Genomic DNA, 17,973 nt, shown 5'->3' with positions numbered 1-17,973 from the left:
CTTTAATGAAAACAAAAGCTGTTCCCATTGGAAATTGGGAACAGCTAATTATCACTGATGCCAGTAACGATGATGCTGATCTCACTTTCCTCAACAGTGTCAACCCATTTCGTCGCACAAATTTTGTGAAAATGGCCCTTGATGACTGTTTCATCATTTTTATTTCTCAAATGCCCGGGGAACAGAAGTAGTAATCAGTATGTCCAGGACATCCCATGCACAGGCCATTTACCACGGCTGACCGTGAGATGTGGTCAATGTATTTGTAGCTTTACACGAGAATCTCTTCTGCGATTCAGTAAAAATCATGGTTGACTCTTTCCTTTAAGAGACGTTCATAAATATCTAAGACTCTCCATATATAAGGAGCTGTTTACGACTACTCTCAAACAAGCTGCACAGAAAAATGCGGATCAACATGTCATCTTTCATTTTCTTTTCATTTTTTGGTGGGTTGACCATTGACTTTTCAAGGAATTCTCACCGAAAGAAGATGACCCCTCTTTTCCCCCAAAGCAGAAAAGTAGCCATCTTGAAAAACGATCCCTCCACAACGTGGCAAAATAGTGCCACTTTCGAGCCCAATTGCATCCAAAATGCTCAGAATTGGAAGCCCCAAGTCTGGGCCAGAGGTTCATCGCCATATCTCTTCAATTCCCCAATTTTATGGCTCTCAGAACTCTCTAATACAGAATATTTTGAGGGTATAACTTTTATTCATGAGCTCGGCGGATGGGTTTAAGCATATTTACCGGTAAGCACCCTTTCAGGAATTATGATGGACCAGAATACAAAGATGCTTCAACTAGACAACACAAGTCGTTCAAATGTTGGTGCCTCACAACAAGCAAGCTCAAATTTTCACAATTTACCCAAACAACAGGTAGACCCCTCGTTGCATTCATGCCTAGGTAATCACCAGCAGCTGGCGCATCTACAGGTAATTTGCATGACAGAGCACCCGCACCCACAGTCACAGCGGTACACAGGGACTTCCCGACGTAGACCGTTACCTCTTCATTTGTTATCGCTAGATTCAGTCTCGCTCCCTGGGTGGAAATTTATACAATATTAATTGATTTATAATGATCTGTAAAACTCCAGCAGCATGCATATGAGGTTAGAAGCACACTTTCACAAAATGCAACTGACCTTAACAGTCAGCTCAGGCCCTGTTCTCTCCTCAATGCCATCCTCATTTTCATACAGAGGATCATTGAAGGGGTAGTATTCAGGATTCTGGAAGTACTCCAGAGGTGTACAGCCATCATTTTGGTCGACAGAGCACCAGGTTCGGAGGGCTTCCACGGCATCCATGATAAAGCCAGTGGTTACGTTCACGCTGGTGTCCGCATCCAGGACCAGATTGGGAAGATTGATTTCTGGTGAAGTGCAGATCATTTTGTCATCACTTGTCACGCTACAGTTCTGAAATCAAGGAAATATTTCTGAAATTAATCTCTCAGTGATACATTTTTCTGTCAATGTCAGAAAAAATACCAAGGAAATTTCTTCCACACAAAATACACAAAATACACAGATTTCATGTCGGTACATTTTAGTGGAATGTTAAATGTTTCCAGCAAGCAAGCTTAAAGCTAGAGTCCATCATTTGCAGCTATCCAAAAAGTAGCTGGCGTAATTCTTGTTGAAAAACATACTTGATTGAAAGATATTCAGGGAACTAAACTCCCTGTGAAATTAATTTTTCTGGCAAGCCGTCATTTTGAAGAAATCAATAAAAGAAGGCCTTTCCAACGGTGCTTCTTAAGACGCACCGTAGGAAATTTAAATTAGTAGTTCATTTTGTTTTGCAGCGAAGCGCGCGCAAGCATTGGCATGACGCACACGTGCGCGCGGTTGCTATAATTCGTCGGATCAGTGCGCAACATCGCGTAGCTGCAATCGGCTCATTGAGAACGTGTCTCGGATGCTGAATTCAGGCCCTATTCAAAACATGATTCAGCAACTTTTGATTTGAAATCAAGATCTTAGAATGCTGTTTTTCTCAGAATATACAGCTGAAGCTGAGCTGAAACTTCATCAGGTTAGTTGTTCAATACCCTTAGATTTTGAGCACGTTTGTTGCTGCAAACGAACAAATGCACAAATTACAAATGATGGACTATACCTTTAACATTTGGGTTTGTTTTTATACATCAGTTGCTTACCCCGACAAACTCCTGTTCATTATCCCCGTAGGTGATGACTATCTGTGGTTGTTGAATGATTGAGAAACCAGACCCGTTGACTGTCAGCTCTCGACCACCACTGATTCAAAGCCACAACAATCCAACAAGATAAGACAACAAATATCACACATACAGGGCGAGTCAAAAAAGCGAAACCCAAACATGTATTTCGTATTTAAAAAATATGTAGCACCAAAAATACTGACTGACAAGCCAATTTCAGAAACTACCTCTAGATGAAAAAATTACTGAAATTGCTCAATCCGCTCAAAGAATATCACCATCAGCAATGACCCTAAAACCTCTTTCGTCCAAAACTGCTATTTCAAGAATCGTCGTCAAAATTGTCTTCAAACATCACCAGCGATAAAACATCAGTTTAAAAGTTTAAAATATTCAACAAAGTCCTTTTGAAGGCCCGTCTTATAAAAGGGGATTTTATAAATCGTATTGTTTGCCTAAGCCAGGCTATATATTGTGTACTACAGTTGTTGAAACAAGTATTCTGTGTCACTTTCTTTGTTGTTCCAAACAGTCAGAATACACAATAAACTACTTTCTTTTTCTAATTTGGTTCCAATTTGGAGTCATCTAAGCCTACTTCACACATGCACATCGTCGTGACAGTGCAACAAGGTTGTATGTCCAAAGTCGTATCTGCAACAAAGTCGTATCTTGTGCGTATACACTCCGTGCAACAACGTCGTATCTCGACGTCCATTGACTTTGCGTGTACATCCGGGTTATTTTAAGCCACATACGACCTTTTGACATTCTGAAACTCGCGTTTTGCGTTTATGCCATTTTAGGAGATACGACCTTGTTGCACTGACGCGACGACATATGGCAATATTGTTTTTATTCCTTTTATTTTGGTTTCACATTGAGGTAAACATAAACAAGAAACTGTAACTCACGCTAAGACACTGGTAGATGGATTGATTTCCTCCACATCTGGATCCACGGTGTATGTATAGTTGGCCATTGAGAGTCTTTCTGCTCCATCAAATGAGACATTCACTATCCAAGAACCGAGATTGTCAGCACGGGATGTGATACAGGTGATACTGTCATCAGTGACTATCGCTCTGTGTCAAGCAGTGGGGGAACAAATTGAATGCTTAAAATTTTAAAACTCTCTGGTCATTGAAAATCAAGCTAAATAACACTTTTGCCTATTTCAGTGAAAAAGAGTGAAAAATCACTTTTAATTGTCCCCAATACATGTATGGGTCAACCCTAACTCCCTAGCGTCTTTCACTAGGAACTGGACTAAGTTTATCAAAATCCATCAATCACTGTGCGTCCAATACAAAACTGTACATGACATAATGAAATCCACCACTGACGCACTGGTTGACATTCGGGCAATTCCACACCAAAGTGGACATGACACCAAAAAATTCAAATACATGTGACTTAAACAAATTTGGCATCAAATGAAAGCTAAAAGTCTATATTTTCAAGATTTGAAGTCAGAATTTTATTTTTTATACATTTCGGTACCAAAAAATAGGATTATGTAATAATCCTGTTTTTATCCTAAAAATGTGATAAATAGTGATATGAAAGTATTCTACCAAAACACACACAAAAATATGTACTAATGCCATCAGTTTCTATCATGAGAAAGTATTGGTCTTGAAAAACCGACTAAAACTTGTTTTTAATATTTTGCGTAATTTGCTTCGCTTCAGTGACTCCTAATATTTCAGCCTTCGAAAATGTCCTTCCGTTACCGAAAAAATACATATTTTTAATTTATTTTTAAAACTTGCAGTATGAATGCATTGAAAGTTATTGTCCAAAGCAAGTTTAGGTAGGCCTTCAATATGACATTATAACTGACACTGCTGTACTTCTCGTTTTTTAATTACAATTAATTAAATCACGTCCTTCCGTTACCAAATTGGTAACGGAAGGACGGTAACGGAAGGACAAATCGTATTTTTATCAAATGTTACGACATTTGCGCTCATGTTTGAAAAATGAAAATCACTGCAAATACATGCATGTATAATGAGCATTGAAAGGACATTCATGTGACCCACCTTCACAAAAGCGGGATAAGCAGGGCAAGGTGTTTATTACAAAGGAAGGCACAGGCATGTACAACATGTACAATGTACATGTACATATATGCTGATGTACCAGTACTTGTACATGTATGGAGTTGTTGCAGAAAATCAAATCATAAAGTTGCTGCCATCAGCATTCATGAACAATAGAGAAAGATACGAATTCTGTGAAGCCATTCCAGAAGCAAATTAAGTCAAAAATGAGATGGCAGAAAGTACCGGTACTTTGGGGCACTTTCATTCAATTTACATGTGTAAGACATGTGAGGTGCAATCTTTGACAAATTATGCCCAAGTTAACAATTTCAGTTTGGATGTTTATAAATTAATTGTTACTACTCTAAATCATTGTAATTTGATTTCAAACATTGATTTTAGAGTTCAATTAAAAGCAACACCTAACTGAAGCCATCAGTTCTACCGGTAGATGTTTTTACCTTAAATGTACATGTAGGCTGGTCGCCCCCCCCCCCCCCACCCTTTAAGTAAACCACTGAACCTACCGGTATTATTATTAAAAGTTGTTGGTGAACATGTAACCAATATACTCAAGTGCTCAAAAACTGTGTATTTAAACTTTTAAGGATTGAGGTGATGGGTTTGAAGTCCATTTCTGTAGTTGTCTTGTGTTCGTGAATTATGTGTTTTGGGTAGTTTTCGTTTTTCTTTTGTTATCATTAATTAGCAGGCTTCTATCTTTATCTCAATAGTTTCTTGGGTATAATTTTTTATGCCAGGTCTGCATATTGTTGATTTCACATTCAGTTACACATTTCAGCAATCTGTTTCACTTGTATAATTAGTGTAAATTCACATTTTGTTCATGCTATAATTGAGTAAACCTTTTGTCCTTCCGTTACCGTCCTTCCGTTACCAAATCATAATCTGCTTAAAACGTTGTAATTATATTACCGAAACACTTAAAGTCAAATGAAAGGCGGTATAGTATAGATAAAGCTTCAGGGATTCCATTTCTTACCTTTAAAATATAATTGCCCCATAAAATTCACAGAGTTTACGCAAAACGCGAGTAAGTTGGAAAACCCTTGTCCGTTTTACCGTCCTTCCGTTACCGACCTCATTAATATTCATAATTCATAAACGGGAGGCATTCATGCCCCCCAAAAGTGTGGAAAATGAAAGTAGCATTATAGCAATACAATTGTGACATTTGTTTGCTGTAACTATGAACAGTGTCTGTGATACACACATTTGAAATTTTGTTTCATGAGTGAAAACGTCCTTCCGTTACCGTGGAATTGCCCATTCATGGACTTGCTATACACATGGCTTTTATCACAATAGCAGTACAGGAAGCTAGGCAAAATCAATCGGATACCCCTAGCACTGCTTCAGGCCATTAGGCCCAAGTCCATCATACTCCATCAATATTTAGACATGCCAGGCCTTCTGGACCAAGTCCCCAAAAATCCACCAAAATGGGGGAATGGATTTTGATGGAGTTGGGGTGGTTAGGGTTAAAAAAAGAGTGGAAGTTAATTCATTCTTTTAAAGTGCTTCTTCCCTATAAGTCACACTAAAAACCACTCAAAAAACAACAGAAAATTCACTCACAGAATGAGTAAAAAAAAAAACGAAACCCAAAATGGCAGGACCAATTCCTCAATAAAGTTCTGCATGTAGCACTTTCAAATCTAGGATATAAAAGTCCAATCAATAAACTTTCTTTTAGTACAAGAATCATTCAAATCACTCATGTACTTTTCAAGTTAGGGACTTTTAAACACAAATACCGTTTAAAAGTTCTGTCCACAGATAACAAAAAAGGTAAGTGTTCTTTCAGAAAGACGAAAAAATTTCACAAAGGGATGTGCGTGTATCGATTTTGTTTTGCTAAAAGAACAAACCTTTTTGTGATCCATGGACAGAACTTTAAAACAGTGTTTGTATTGAAAATTTCTTAACTTGAATAGTACATGAGCGATTTGAATGATTCTTGTACTAAATGAAAGCTTAATGACTGGTCTTTCATATCCTAGATTTTAAAGTGCTACAGGCAAAACTTCATTTGAAATTTGGTCCTGCCATTTGGGTTTCGTTTTTTTTTAACTCACCCTGTAAAAGCGTGAAAAACTACTCAAAAAGAGTTGTCCCCCATTGGTTTTTCACTCTTTCAAATAAAATCCAGACATATGAAGACCAAAAGACGTTAGTAATGAATAGAAAACGAATATCACTTGATGCTATTTTGGAATAGGAAATGTTAGTAATAAAAAAAAATCTAAGCCTTAAAAATTGTCAGTCAAAGATTGGTTATCGAGCTCCCCTTGTTACCCCAGAAAATCTTATCTAAAAATATGGAAAAACCTGATGCCACTTCCGCGATTGTGTACAAAGTCTATAGAGAGTCAAGATAATTTTTTCCTAACAAAATTTGAAATGTTTCTCAGTCCCAGATTCATGTCTTATCATTTTTGCAATGAATGACTTTCATTGAGATGATATATGAAAACAAAAATTGGCATCAGGTTGCAACATTTTTTTCCAAAAATGTGTTTAAAGCCCATTACAATTTCAGCCGTCAAATTCCTTTGAAAAAAATCCAGTCAACTGTGCAAGGTGGTCAAGCAGAAGAGAGAAAAATCACAGATATTGCTAGAGTACGAGTTTTACCCACCTTTCAGCAGCACACTGCATGTCATCAATAAACACTTCGATGAACCTCCCAGCATCCAGAGATTGGCCGGAGATTGTCAGCCTAGTGCCGCCAGATTGTGGACCTATCTCGGGACTGAAACCCGAAATGTCAGGGTCCTGAGAGATCAATAAAATGTGTTGGGGAAATTTTGATTCAAAGTTATGTTTTGACCGACCCTATAATTTGCTGATAATTAAGTTTCCTGATGAGAGCTTGAAAACAAAGACACCTAAGAAACTGCTTTAAGCCTTAGTCACACATTTACAGTTTGGAGCTATGAAACTCCACGGTTTGAAATTTGTGATAAACCGTGGGACTACCATATTCATCCGTGGTTATCCGTCATCTTCCTTGGGTATTGTGGAGGGGCTATGGAAGTTTTAAACTGTTCAAAACTTCTGTGGTGAATCGTCATGAAAATCAATCTGTAGTGCAACCGCGTGGGACATTGGTAGGACAACCATACTTATTTGTTGTGTTATTCGTGGCTATCTGTACACATTCTTGAAGATTCGTAGCTCATTTGTGGTAGAAATCTCTATGAATTCGCTACAAAATATCCTACGGATATGCCCGGATGTGCTAGGGTTCTGCTAAGGTTGAACTACCAATATCCACGCTTTATTCGTAGGAGAACCTTGGTCATCAATGGCCCAATCGCAGACAACTGTGGCGTTAACGTCAATATTCCAATTCGTCCTTATTCTTGACAAACCATGGTGTATTTGTAGGGAAACCTTAAAGGACAGTCGTGGCTCGCTGTCCTGAAACCGTAGTGCATTCTTAGAAAGTTGATTTCTGCACGAATCTCGACGGTTCATTGTGATCGATTGATTCTTGGTAAACTGTGGATATTTGTAGCTCCAAACAGTAAATGTGTGACTGGGGCTTTATTGGTACAGCTTGCCAATTTGCCAATGGTTGACAGGCAAGCAGTATAGAATTTTAAATAGTTTCTTTCCAAAATTGTGCTTCTAATCACAATTCCATTTGACCTCAATGAAAGACCTCTTGGGTTTTATAGTGCATTTCAGTGTTGTAGTCGAGACCTGGAAGTCCGAGACCGAGACCGAAACCGAGACCAGGAGGTCCAAGACTGAGATCGAGACCGAGACCTAAGGTTTGAGACCAAAACCGAGACCTGATGGTCTGAGACCGAGACCTCGAGACCTTGTGTTCAAATTACATAATAAAAAAGTAAAAAATATACAAAAGCGAAACACAATACACATGTATACACGTACATGTACATACACACATATTTTCCTGCCAAATTCTGATATACATGTACAGCCAAACGCCACAAATACTGATTCGCAAGAGTCATTTCAACAGTATTGTACGATATTTCTTGCCGAAACCTCATATGTTTAAATACTCTGAGGTGTGCACTAAAGCGTAATTGTCAAACAATGGCCATGCACAACGGCCAATTCAAGATCAACACACAGTCCACCTCCACAGACTTCATGGACTTTGTGTACAAAAGGCATGAGGGATTAGCATGTTTAGACGTCACCTGGAGGCAAATCGATCGAGGCAATCTTGACATCTTAACCCGTCATGCATGTGTATAAAAACAGCCAGTGCGTGTTATCGCGTCCTCCGACGCGAACTGGTTAAGCACTGTTATGCATACCTTGTATCCAAAAGTCACGTCTCCCTGACTAGTCTGCATCGTTCCATCTCTACCAGTAATCCTCACTTGCAGGGTTAGTGGTGTCACATCGCGTCGCCTGCGTGTTGCAGCCCCTTCTAGCGTACGACAGCTGACGCTGCAGAGTGCAAATAAATCCAAAACTAACAAATGAGTGCAGGTTTGGGCATTATTTGGAAGCTGTAGGGCTGACATGTTTACATTGACCTGGAATGCATTTTACTGCAAATTGCCAACTTTGTGACCTTTTGTGCATAGCCCATGGGAGTCCATAGCTGCCAACATTTCAAAATCCCAATTAGTAATCAACCCGCGCGGTCATTTTCAACTTCTCGTTTTATCAAAAGTTTTACCAACATCAAGTACAGGTACATGGTTTACATGTACACATACATGTGTATACCCTTCTTGTTGTGAAAAATAATGTACTGTAGGCCAAAAGATAATTTTTAAAAAAAATAAAAAATTTAAAAAAAATATATATATTTTTTTTTAAATTAATTTTGTTTTAATGTCTGTATTAGTTTGTTGAAGTCAAATAAATAATAACATCAATAACATGTGCGCATATTTTTTTGGAGATGCATGCTATCGATGTTGAGTTTCGAGTTCGTATCATGTTTTTACACACAATGATCTATGGCCACCGTATGCAATAGAAATATCCCGCCAACATACCTTGCAAACGCATGCTGATTTATCTTTTCTGTCCGTTGTGACAAACTCAAACTCTATTACCAATTATTCCAACCATACTCTTATTAAATTCCATGATTAAAATCTCGCACTGATGGGTCTCATCCCGGCAATAAGCGACTAAATGTGCTCACGATCGTCACTGAAAAGTACTCGCATACAGTACACACAACCACACATCCACGAGATGCACACAAATGACACAACATTGAAAAATATTTTTAATCTGGTCCTCAAGTACTCCACTGCGCACACTGCATTGATGTCTATCAGGTGCTTGACTGCATTCTTATTAGACTTGTCACCAGTCCATCCATTATCGCGACATTTCGCCAGAAGTTTTCGGTCAAAAACGATACTTTACATTTTTTTTTTTTCGTTAGGTAGAAAATGGGAAATTCGTAATGTTTTAGTGGCAAATCGTATTTTCGTAATTTAACAAACAATTTGTAATAATTACGAAAAAATCGTACTAGTTGGCAGCTATGGGAGTCTGTTGGCAACATCGATGCCAGCAGTAGCAACATGTGATATGAATTTTTGAAACCTGAAAAAGAGCACTGTGAACGCTGTTTATTCCAAGACAATATTTTAGAATCTTGAATTTCAAGTCAAAAGTTGCAGAGTCATTTTTCTTTCGAATTGCACCTGCAATCAGCATCCAGGACACGTTCTCATTCAGCTGATTGCAGCTACGCGATGTCACGCTCTGAACCGACAAATAGCATCCATGCGCGCGCGTGTGCGTCGTGTCAATGCTTGCACACACCCATGCATGGACTTGCCAAATGACAAACCAACTACAATGGAATGTCGCTGTACTGAACATTCGGCTAGACCGAACATCATCCTTGGCTCCCGATTTTTGTGTACAAAACATTTAGTGCCATGACTATCTTTCAAGCAAGTAAGATTTTTAAGAATAATTTGGTCAATTACATTTTGGATAGCTGCAATGTTCCACTCCACCTTTAAATTAACCTCACTGAAAACTTAAAACTTTCACCTTTAGTATTAAATTAGAGTTAAAATAAATCTTGTCTTGTTTTCTCGTAAATTTTTTTGGTAACATGCTCAAAATGCTGAAACCCTAACCATGCTATCCTCTCCTGATAGTTCCATGTTGAGATTTTTCCTTTTAAAAAAAAAAAAAGTCCGAAAAGAATCTTTACCCCTGCTGAATCCAACAGGATCCAACTATGTCACATACCCGATGGAGCCTGTTGGATTGAGCAGTTAACCCCTGGTGTACATTCCTCGTGCAAAATGTTGGATTCAGCAGGCAACTGAACCGCATCATAACACATTGTTGGACTCCGTTGGATTCAGCAGACAACTGAAAATGAGGCACAGTGGATTGAGCAGGAAAGTCCCGTCGGACTCTGTTGGATTTAGCAGGGTAGTCCTGAGGAAGTACTAGGGGGTTAGGGTTACTCTAGCAACAGGGATTCTTGCTAGAAACCTTCATAAATCCTCTATCAGCCTCCGCTGATTGATTTCACAAACTAATTACCTGTATCCAGTACTGTACGCGTAATTCTCCAAAGTGCATTGTTCGCCTCCGAGTGTCACTTCTCTGACGTCACTGTATCGCAGTCCTATGTCAGTCCCTGACACTGTCAGTAGAGTGTTCCCTTCAAAAGGTCCAAATAGCGGATACACCTACAGAAATACACCAATTAAAGCCGGAGTCCATCATTTGCAGCTATCCAAAAAAGTAACTGGCCTAATTATTGTTGAAAAACATACTTGGTTGAAAGATAGTAAGGGGACTAAACTCCCTGTGAAATTATTCTTTCTGGCAAGCTCTCATTTTGAAGAAATCAACGAAAAAAGGCATTTCCAACGGTGCGTCTTAAGAAGCACCGTAGGAAAATTTAAATTAGTAGTTCGTTTTGTTATTCGGCGCAGTGCGCGCAAGCATTGGAACGACGCACAGGCGCGCGCGGTTGCTATAATTCGTCGGATCAGTGCGCGACATCGCGTAAAGCTGCAATTCAAAACAATTCAAAGCATGATTTAGCAACTTTTGATTTGAAATTGAGATCCTAGAATGCTGTTTTACTCGGAATATAGAGCTGAAGCTGAGCTGAAACTCCATCGGGTTAGTTTTTCAGTATCCTTCATTAGATTTTGAACACTTTTGTTGCTTCAAACGAACAAAATGCACAAATTACAAATGATGGACTATAGCTTTAAGGTCAACAATGTAACATCAAAAATGTTCTTGCTAGATCTTGGATTACACAGAGTACCCAGTGTTATGAAACTACGTCATTGATTTGCAATTAAACAAACAAAACAAAAACCAAACACATAAGTTTGCAGATGGAATTTATGGAGTTCTAGCATTGTTCTCCTCTCATCCCATCTTCTTTAGAATTTAGTATAGTTAGACATGTTAGACACCAACCGATTTAAAGGGAATGTACATCATTGGCTTTTGCTGTAATTTTCAGAAATGTGACTATTTGAGGGGTTAGTATAATAGATCAAATGATGTTACACTGACATGTTTGAAGTTTTGTGTTCGAAAATGCTGGAAAAACCAAGAAAAACAACAATGTTCAAGTAGTCTGGTTCCTTGACTCCACTAAAGATAAAATGGATCAATTTATAGATGCCTGAAAATTGTAAGGTATGGGAACCAGTCTACATGTAGCTGGCCTGCACCCGTTCATGAACATGTAACCAATAGCAAACAAAATTTGAACTGAAAAAAGGGTAGGGTTTGAGCAGTAGTTGAAAAATAGTTAGGTTTTTCCAACGGTGGTCGGCCGACCACTGTTGGAATGGATACAAAAATACTATTTTCTTGAAAATGACTTCACACCAGGTGTCATAATTTTACAGGATGCTGCTCTAGACTGTCATTTACCAACATCCTAGTAAGGTATTTTGCAAAAACTTGGTACCGGTAGTTTTTTTTCTTCAATGTTTGCAAATGTTGTATTTTCCCTTCAAGGGGCACAACTGCTTCCTATGTGCTCGGTACCCAACAAGTACACTTTCGTAAAAAAACACACACACACAAGCCCCAGTATCAGTTAAGTACCGTCGATGTATCGATATTACTCGATTATTCGATATTGGTTTGATATCGATATCGCCAATAGCATTTTTTTTAATCATATCGAAATATTGAAATTTCGATAATTGAGGGATGATATCGACATCAGCATTTAAATGCGTTAGATTATCGTCAAAATAAATCTCCCGCTTGTGGTTTTACTTTGAGTTTAAAGTTTGCTGTATAATGGAATAAAAGTCAGCAGCAAATTGTGTTTGTGTCCACGACTTAATACCATCCCCATGCAAACAAGGAATCACTCTATGGTCCTTCGTTAAATGTACCAGGGGACCACAAAAATTAATAACAGGTGCGAGATTTCCATGATTTTTTTTTTTTTTAAATTGACTTAACGCATTCATAATCGATGTGTCAAATATACTCGATATTGGATTTCCGACATATTGATTACTGAAAATTGTGATATCGACGGTGCTTAGTACCAGTACAGTACGCACACACGGTGTCCCATCCAAGGGGCTCTTAAAAGTGGTAAAAACTCGCCCTCTTCTGATGGTGCAAAGAGCCCATTATAGTCGAAGTCTGTTAATATTGTCAAGAACTGTTGATCTTGAGAATTGACCAGTCCACTGAACCCAGCCCACTCTGCACCTGGGCAACAATACATGCTCCAAATATGGGTGTCATATGCAAATGCATGCATGTCAGGCACCAATCACAGCTGTGATTGGTCAAAACTCCAGAGGGGGGCGGGGCCACTGGTCCACTGACGTTACCTGCATTAGTACTGGATCAGGGCAGTTCCGGTTGTCCTGCAGAGTAACCTTCTCGTCAGCTGTCATGCACACAGTGCTCTCTGTCACCCCACAGGTATCCCCACACCACATGCATCCCAGCTCAGCACGGGTAGTTTCGTCAGAAATGCAACGGCTACAGTCAGGACGCAAGACCTCACACTTGTACAGTGTCACTATATTTGAGAAACACAACAACATTGTGTAACAAGTCCCATAGATAAAAACCCACTGCTGTTTGCAGAAAACAATTTCATATTCACACTGTGGGCCCAGCCCATAGAGCTATATTAAACTACTAGAGCGCTAACTTCGTGTACAAAGTAATGCCTGCTGGGCGCATCCATGTTTGTGCACGAACCTATGGAGACCTAAACATTTTGTACAGCTTTTGTACAGCTTTGTGTTTCCTAATTTAACTGATGTTGGCTTAGATCAGTTACACTGTACATGTATTTCAGACTGGGTAGTAGTTCAAAGACATGGACGGAGGAATTATCGGGAATGTACCGTGAATCAGGTATAAACCAAAGATAGTGGCAGGTCACATGTTGACCTCCTGAACTCTGACCTGTGAAATCATATGTATCATCCAGGGTGTGCATGACGTTATCCTTGTCTGTCCACTGCAGTGTCAGAGATGCATTCAATTCTTGCACAGTGGCTGTGTAATTGTACTGTGGTATCAAATAATAGAAAAAAATGAACAATGTCAGCATTGGTAGATGTACTAACAATTGTTAGAGCGCTAGGTCTTATAAAAAAAGAAGAGATCAAGTCTGAGTTTGAGCCAGAGCACAAATCAAGTCATGCTTGTGTGTCTCCTACCTGGTTGGTTGTTTTTTTCAGAGAGATACTGCTAGTGTTCAAATGTCAAGAGCTGTAACTATTCGTACTTAAAAGTAGAGTCAATCATATTTGTGCATTATGTTCATTTGAAGCAACCAAAGTGCTCAAAATCTAAAGAAGGGTGCTGAACAACCAACCTGACGAAGTTTTAGTTCAGTGAATGCTGTTTATTCCGAGAAAACAATGTTCTAGGATCTCGATATCAAGTTAAATGTTGCTCAGTCATGTTTCAAATTGTGCCTGAATTCAGCATCCGGGACACATTCTCATTCAGCCGATTGCAGCTACGCGAGGTCGCGCACTGAACCGATGAATTAAAGCAATAGTGTGCTTCGTGTCAACACTTGCGTGCGCTTTGCCAAATTAAAAAGAAACTACTAACGGAAATTTCCAAGAATGCGTTTTTAGGCGCATCGTTGGAATGGCCTTCTTTCATTGATTTCTTCAAAATGGCAGCTTCCCAGAAAGAATAATTTCACAGGGAGATTAGCGCCATTTCTATCTTTAAACCAAGTATGCTTTTCAACAAGAATTATTTCGCTTTAACGGACTGTAGCTTTAAAAAGGTCTCCTAAGACTCAGGATCAAGTCCGATTTTGAACCAGAGGACAAGTGAAGTCTGTACTCGATCCACTTGCCCGTTGTGGACCTCATAAGGCCTTTCGTTTTCCTGTAACTGACTGCGAAATGGAAAACAACTTGGCTACAACACTGTGCTCAAGATAAATGAGAGAGAGCAAAACTTCCTCACTGCTTTCGAGTCACAGGTCACAGTTGAATCAGCACGAGTTGCAGCTACACTCTGGGCAGATCCCTCTACATCAAGGCTGCACAGAAAGCTTGTAGTCTGCAAAAAAACCAAAAGACGTTACTAAAGTGGAATCCGGCGACCAGAAATAGACTGCGGTGGTGTCACGCTTACGCGCATGATGCACGCGTTTATTAAGTCGAAGCCCACGCACATTTTGGTATTCCTATTGATTGAAGGAGCCCGGAGTGCGTGTGTACTACCTGAAAGCGACTCCCGCGAGTTTTGCGCCACCGCAGAAAATGGCTGCCGCCGGATTTGTCTATAGGAATAATTCCATAAAGAGCTTGATTTCAAGGCTGAAATCCTTTTCTCGATAGTAATTGCACACTGCCAGTATTTAAGTTTTAGAGATGAAACTGGCAAATGGCAAAAAAATTGGAAAAATAGGTCTAACAAAAATATGTGTCTGAAATCCGGGCCGCGCCGCAGTTACACATATGTGCATGCATGAACAATACACTTCATGCCCAATTTCCGGACACCAACTCCTGCTTTATTTTTCGATTCAAACAAAATTTTACGATGAAAAAACAAAATGGTAACGGAGTAGCCGAGTCATCAATTAATAAGTTCACTTCTTACTCGAGGAAACAGTCCGAAAGACAAGGGCACTTTTCTTCGAAATTATGATTGAAATAAAATGACATTTTGTGAAAAAATCGTTACAAAATCAAATTTTGTGGGACACATTGTAAGAAAATCGGAAATTTCGTTGGAAACTTCAAAAAATCGGATTTCCGATTAAAATCGGAAAAGTTTCATCTCTGTAGTTTTTTACAGGGCCAATTTTCATGGCGCTTCTAAGCACTGGGCTTTCTGTTCATGCAGCTTTTATTTATTTCACAAAAACTATAAGCAGTAAGTAAGGCAAATAGCATGCCAACTTTAAGAAGGTGCACAATTTGCTAAAAAAGTAGTGATACAACAATTGAATCTCCATGTGCACGAGTTCAGTGTAAGCAAAATCTTTTCTGCCATCCACTAAATGCACAAAACAGGGGAGTTGGTGCAGACCAAGTATCGTGATGCTCATGCAAAGATGCCATGCCTTTGTGCACAGTCAGACCAAATTAGTTGAGCGTACTTTCCGCAATACGCACAACAGCAGCGTCCCATCCATGGGCCGATAGTAAGCACAACTTTCCTCAGAACTTCGCTGGTTTCGGCATGAAATTGGTCCCAAGTGTCTTGGCATTTGCCTTACCGTAAACACAATTAAGTTTCAAATTAGGTTTTGCCCTTCACCGATGTATAAACACTGTATACTCAGTGTGTTACCTCCCGAGTGCAAGTTGGGAAAAAATCACTCGGGTGGGACTCGAACCCACGACCTCCTGCTTTCTAGTGTAGATGTCTTACCACTCGACCACCGAGCTAACGGTTTCCTTTTTTTGGCCGAGTTGTACTAACCTCTGATGCATCTGGTAGGTTGTCAACAGTGACATTAATCTCCCTTTGGATGACATTAGGGATCAGCACTTCACCAGGTTGGGGTTGGAGCTGAGGGCATGAGACAGGTCCCTGCATTGCAGTTCCTCGACTCTGGCGAAGTTAAAAGCAAATACATGTCTGGCAAAGGGGGTGGATTACAGAACCTTACACTGGGATTAGGGTTGGGGGATTATGGGAGTAGGTAACCTGTGACCTACAGGGCGAGTCAAAAAAAGCGGAACCCAAACCCCAAAATTATATATTTATTTAAAACAAAATGTGTAGCATCAAAAATAATAATGACTGGAAAGTCAATTTCATTTTTAGATTAAAAAATTACTGAAATTGCTCAACCCGTTCGAAAAATATAACCATTTAAACGCAATGACCCTAAAACCTGTTTCGTCCAAAAAAGCAATTTATAATTTATTGTGTATTCTTACTGTTTGGAAGTACAAAATGACATAGAATACTTGTTTCAACAACTTTCAACAACTGTAGTACACAATATCTTTATTAACAACCCTGGTTAGGCAAACAATATGATTTATTAAATCAGTCCTTCTGGTTTGAAAATCACAGGTGTGTGGAAAAGGGCACACCTGGATTGTTTTGGGTGTGTGATTTTTCTATGCCTGTGATTTTCTAGGCGATTTATTTTTCTAGGTGTGTGATTCTATGGTCCAAGCTGGGATATTATTTCATAATATTCATCTTGGTTTACAATAAAGCCATTTTCTCTTCACTTTATTTTTCACAAATTATGAAGTATAATTATGCTGTAAATGTATGCCGAGGTGTGCGGTACTGAGGGATTCAGGCGTGCGATTATTCGCACTTCTCAGGAAGCATTTAGGCGTGTGATGGCGTGGGGGTGTGATCGCACGCCTCAAAACAGAAGGACTGATTAAATCCAATTTTGTTTTAAAGACGGGCCTTGAAAAGGACTTTGTTGAATATTTTTAACTTTTCAACTGAGGTTTTAACGCTAGTGATGCAGGTTGAAGACAATTGTGACGACGATTCTTGAAATTGCATTTTTAACGAAGTCTTTATCATTATGCTTGTTTACAGTAGCTAAAGCTTGTCTTTTTACTACGTTCAAATTCTGAAAATAGCCCATGTGATAAAAGGAAGAAAATAGAAATGTACACCATGATGACTGCATCTTGCATAGTGGCTTCAGACTTACAAGGTACAGTGCATTGAGAGCTTTTTGAGAATCCTTAGTTGCATTCCCACAAAATGAAAAATATACCAATGCTTATTGATGATATCATATCAAGGCTTGAAATCCTTTTTATATACATGTACTTTGCATGTTCCCAGACCTATGGCCAAAAAAAAAGTCTCCGGTTTCTGGTATGAAGCTTGCCCAAAAAGTGGTGCGGCGACGCGGCTTTTTTTTTTTTTTACCTGATTTTTTTGCTTCAAATGTCAGCTGATGACTGCAAATGGCATGAATGGTGCCCGACTAAACTTAGTGCAAATATATATGGGAGTCCAGAGAGGCCACATAAAGCTTATTCTGGACCATAACCCAATCTAAAAACACGTTAAAATTGTGCAGCAGCAGGATTCCAGTCAAACCAGTGAGTTTGGCGGTTTTGAGACATCATCTTTCATTGAAAAAAAAAACTTTTGCATTTTGCCGACGCGCATGGCTATGGCGACGCGCGCGCATACCAGAAACCAGAGACTTTTTTTTTTTGGCCTATCGGGCACTTTTGTAGATCTAGCAAAAACAGTATTGCCAGATTTTCATTCCATTTAAC

General features: G+C 39.2%; 1 protein-coding gene across 1 annotated transcript in view; it reads right to left on the bottom strand.

Annotated features, from left to right (window-relative positions):
- LOC119732057 (plexin-B-like) overlaps positions 1-17,973 on the bottom strand; it is a gene marked incomplete at its 5' end in the record, with an annotated part of 54,473 nt that overhangs the window by 22,304 nt on the left and 14,196 nt on the right. Inside the window, 11 exons of the mRNA XM_038205426.1 lie at positions 873-1,049; positions 1,153-1,428; positions 2,172-2,271; positions 3,110-3,280; positions 6,909-7,045; positions 8,569-8,704; positions 10,796-10,944; positions 13,090-13,283; positions 13,679-13,784; positions 14,708-14,803; positions 16,178-16,309. Coding sequence (XP_038061354.1) covers positions 873-1,049; positions 1,153-1,428; positions 2,172-2,271; positions 3,110-3,280; positions 6,909-7,045; positions 8,569-8,704; positions 10,796-10,944; positions 13,090-13,283; positions 13,679-13,784; positions 14,708-14,803; positions 16,178-16,309 — 1,674 coding nt within the window. The remainder of the gene's footprint in view (positions 1-872; positions 1,050-1,152; positions 1,429-2,171; positions 2,272-3,109; positions 3,281-6,908; positions 7,046-8,568; positions 8,705-10,795; positions 10,945-13,089; positions 13,284-13,678; positions 13,785-14,707; positions 14,804-16,177; positions 16,310-17,973) is intronic.

Source organism: Patiria miniata, unplaced genomic scaffold (assembly GCF_015706575.1).
Source record: "Patiria miniata isolate m_02_andy unplaced genomic scaffold, ASM1570657v1 HiC_scaffold_24, whole genome shotgun sequence".
NCBI lineage: Eukaryota > Metazoa > Echinodermata > Asteroidea > Valvatida > Asterinidae > Patiria > Patiria miniata.
This window is presented reverse-complemented; position numbering and strand designations above follow the sequence as displayed.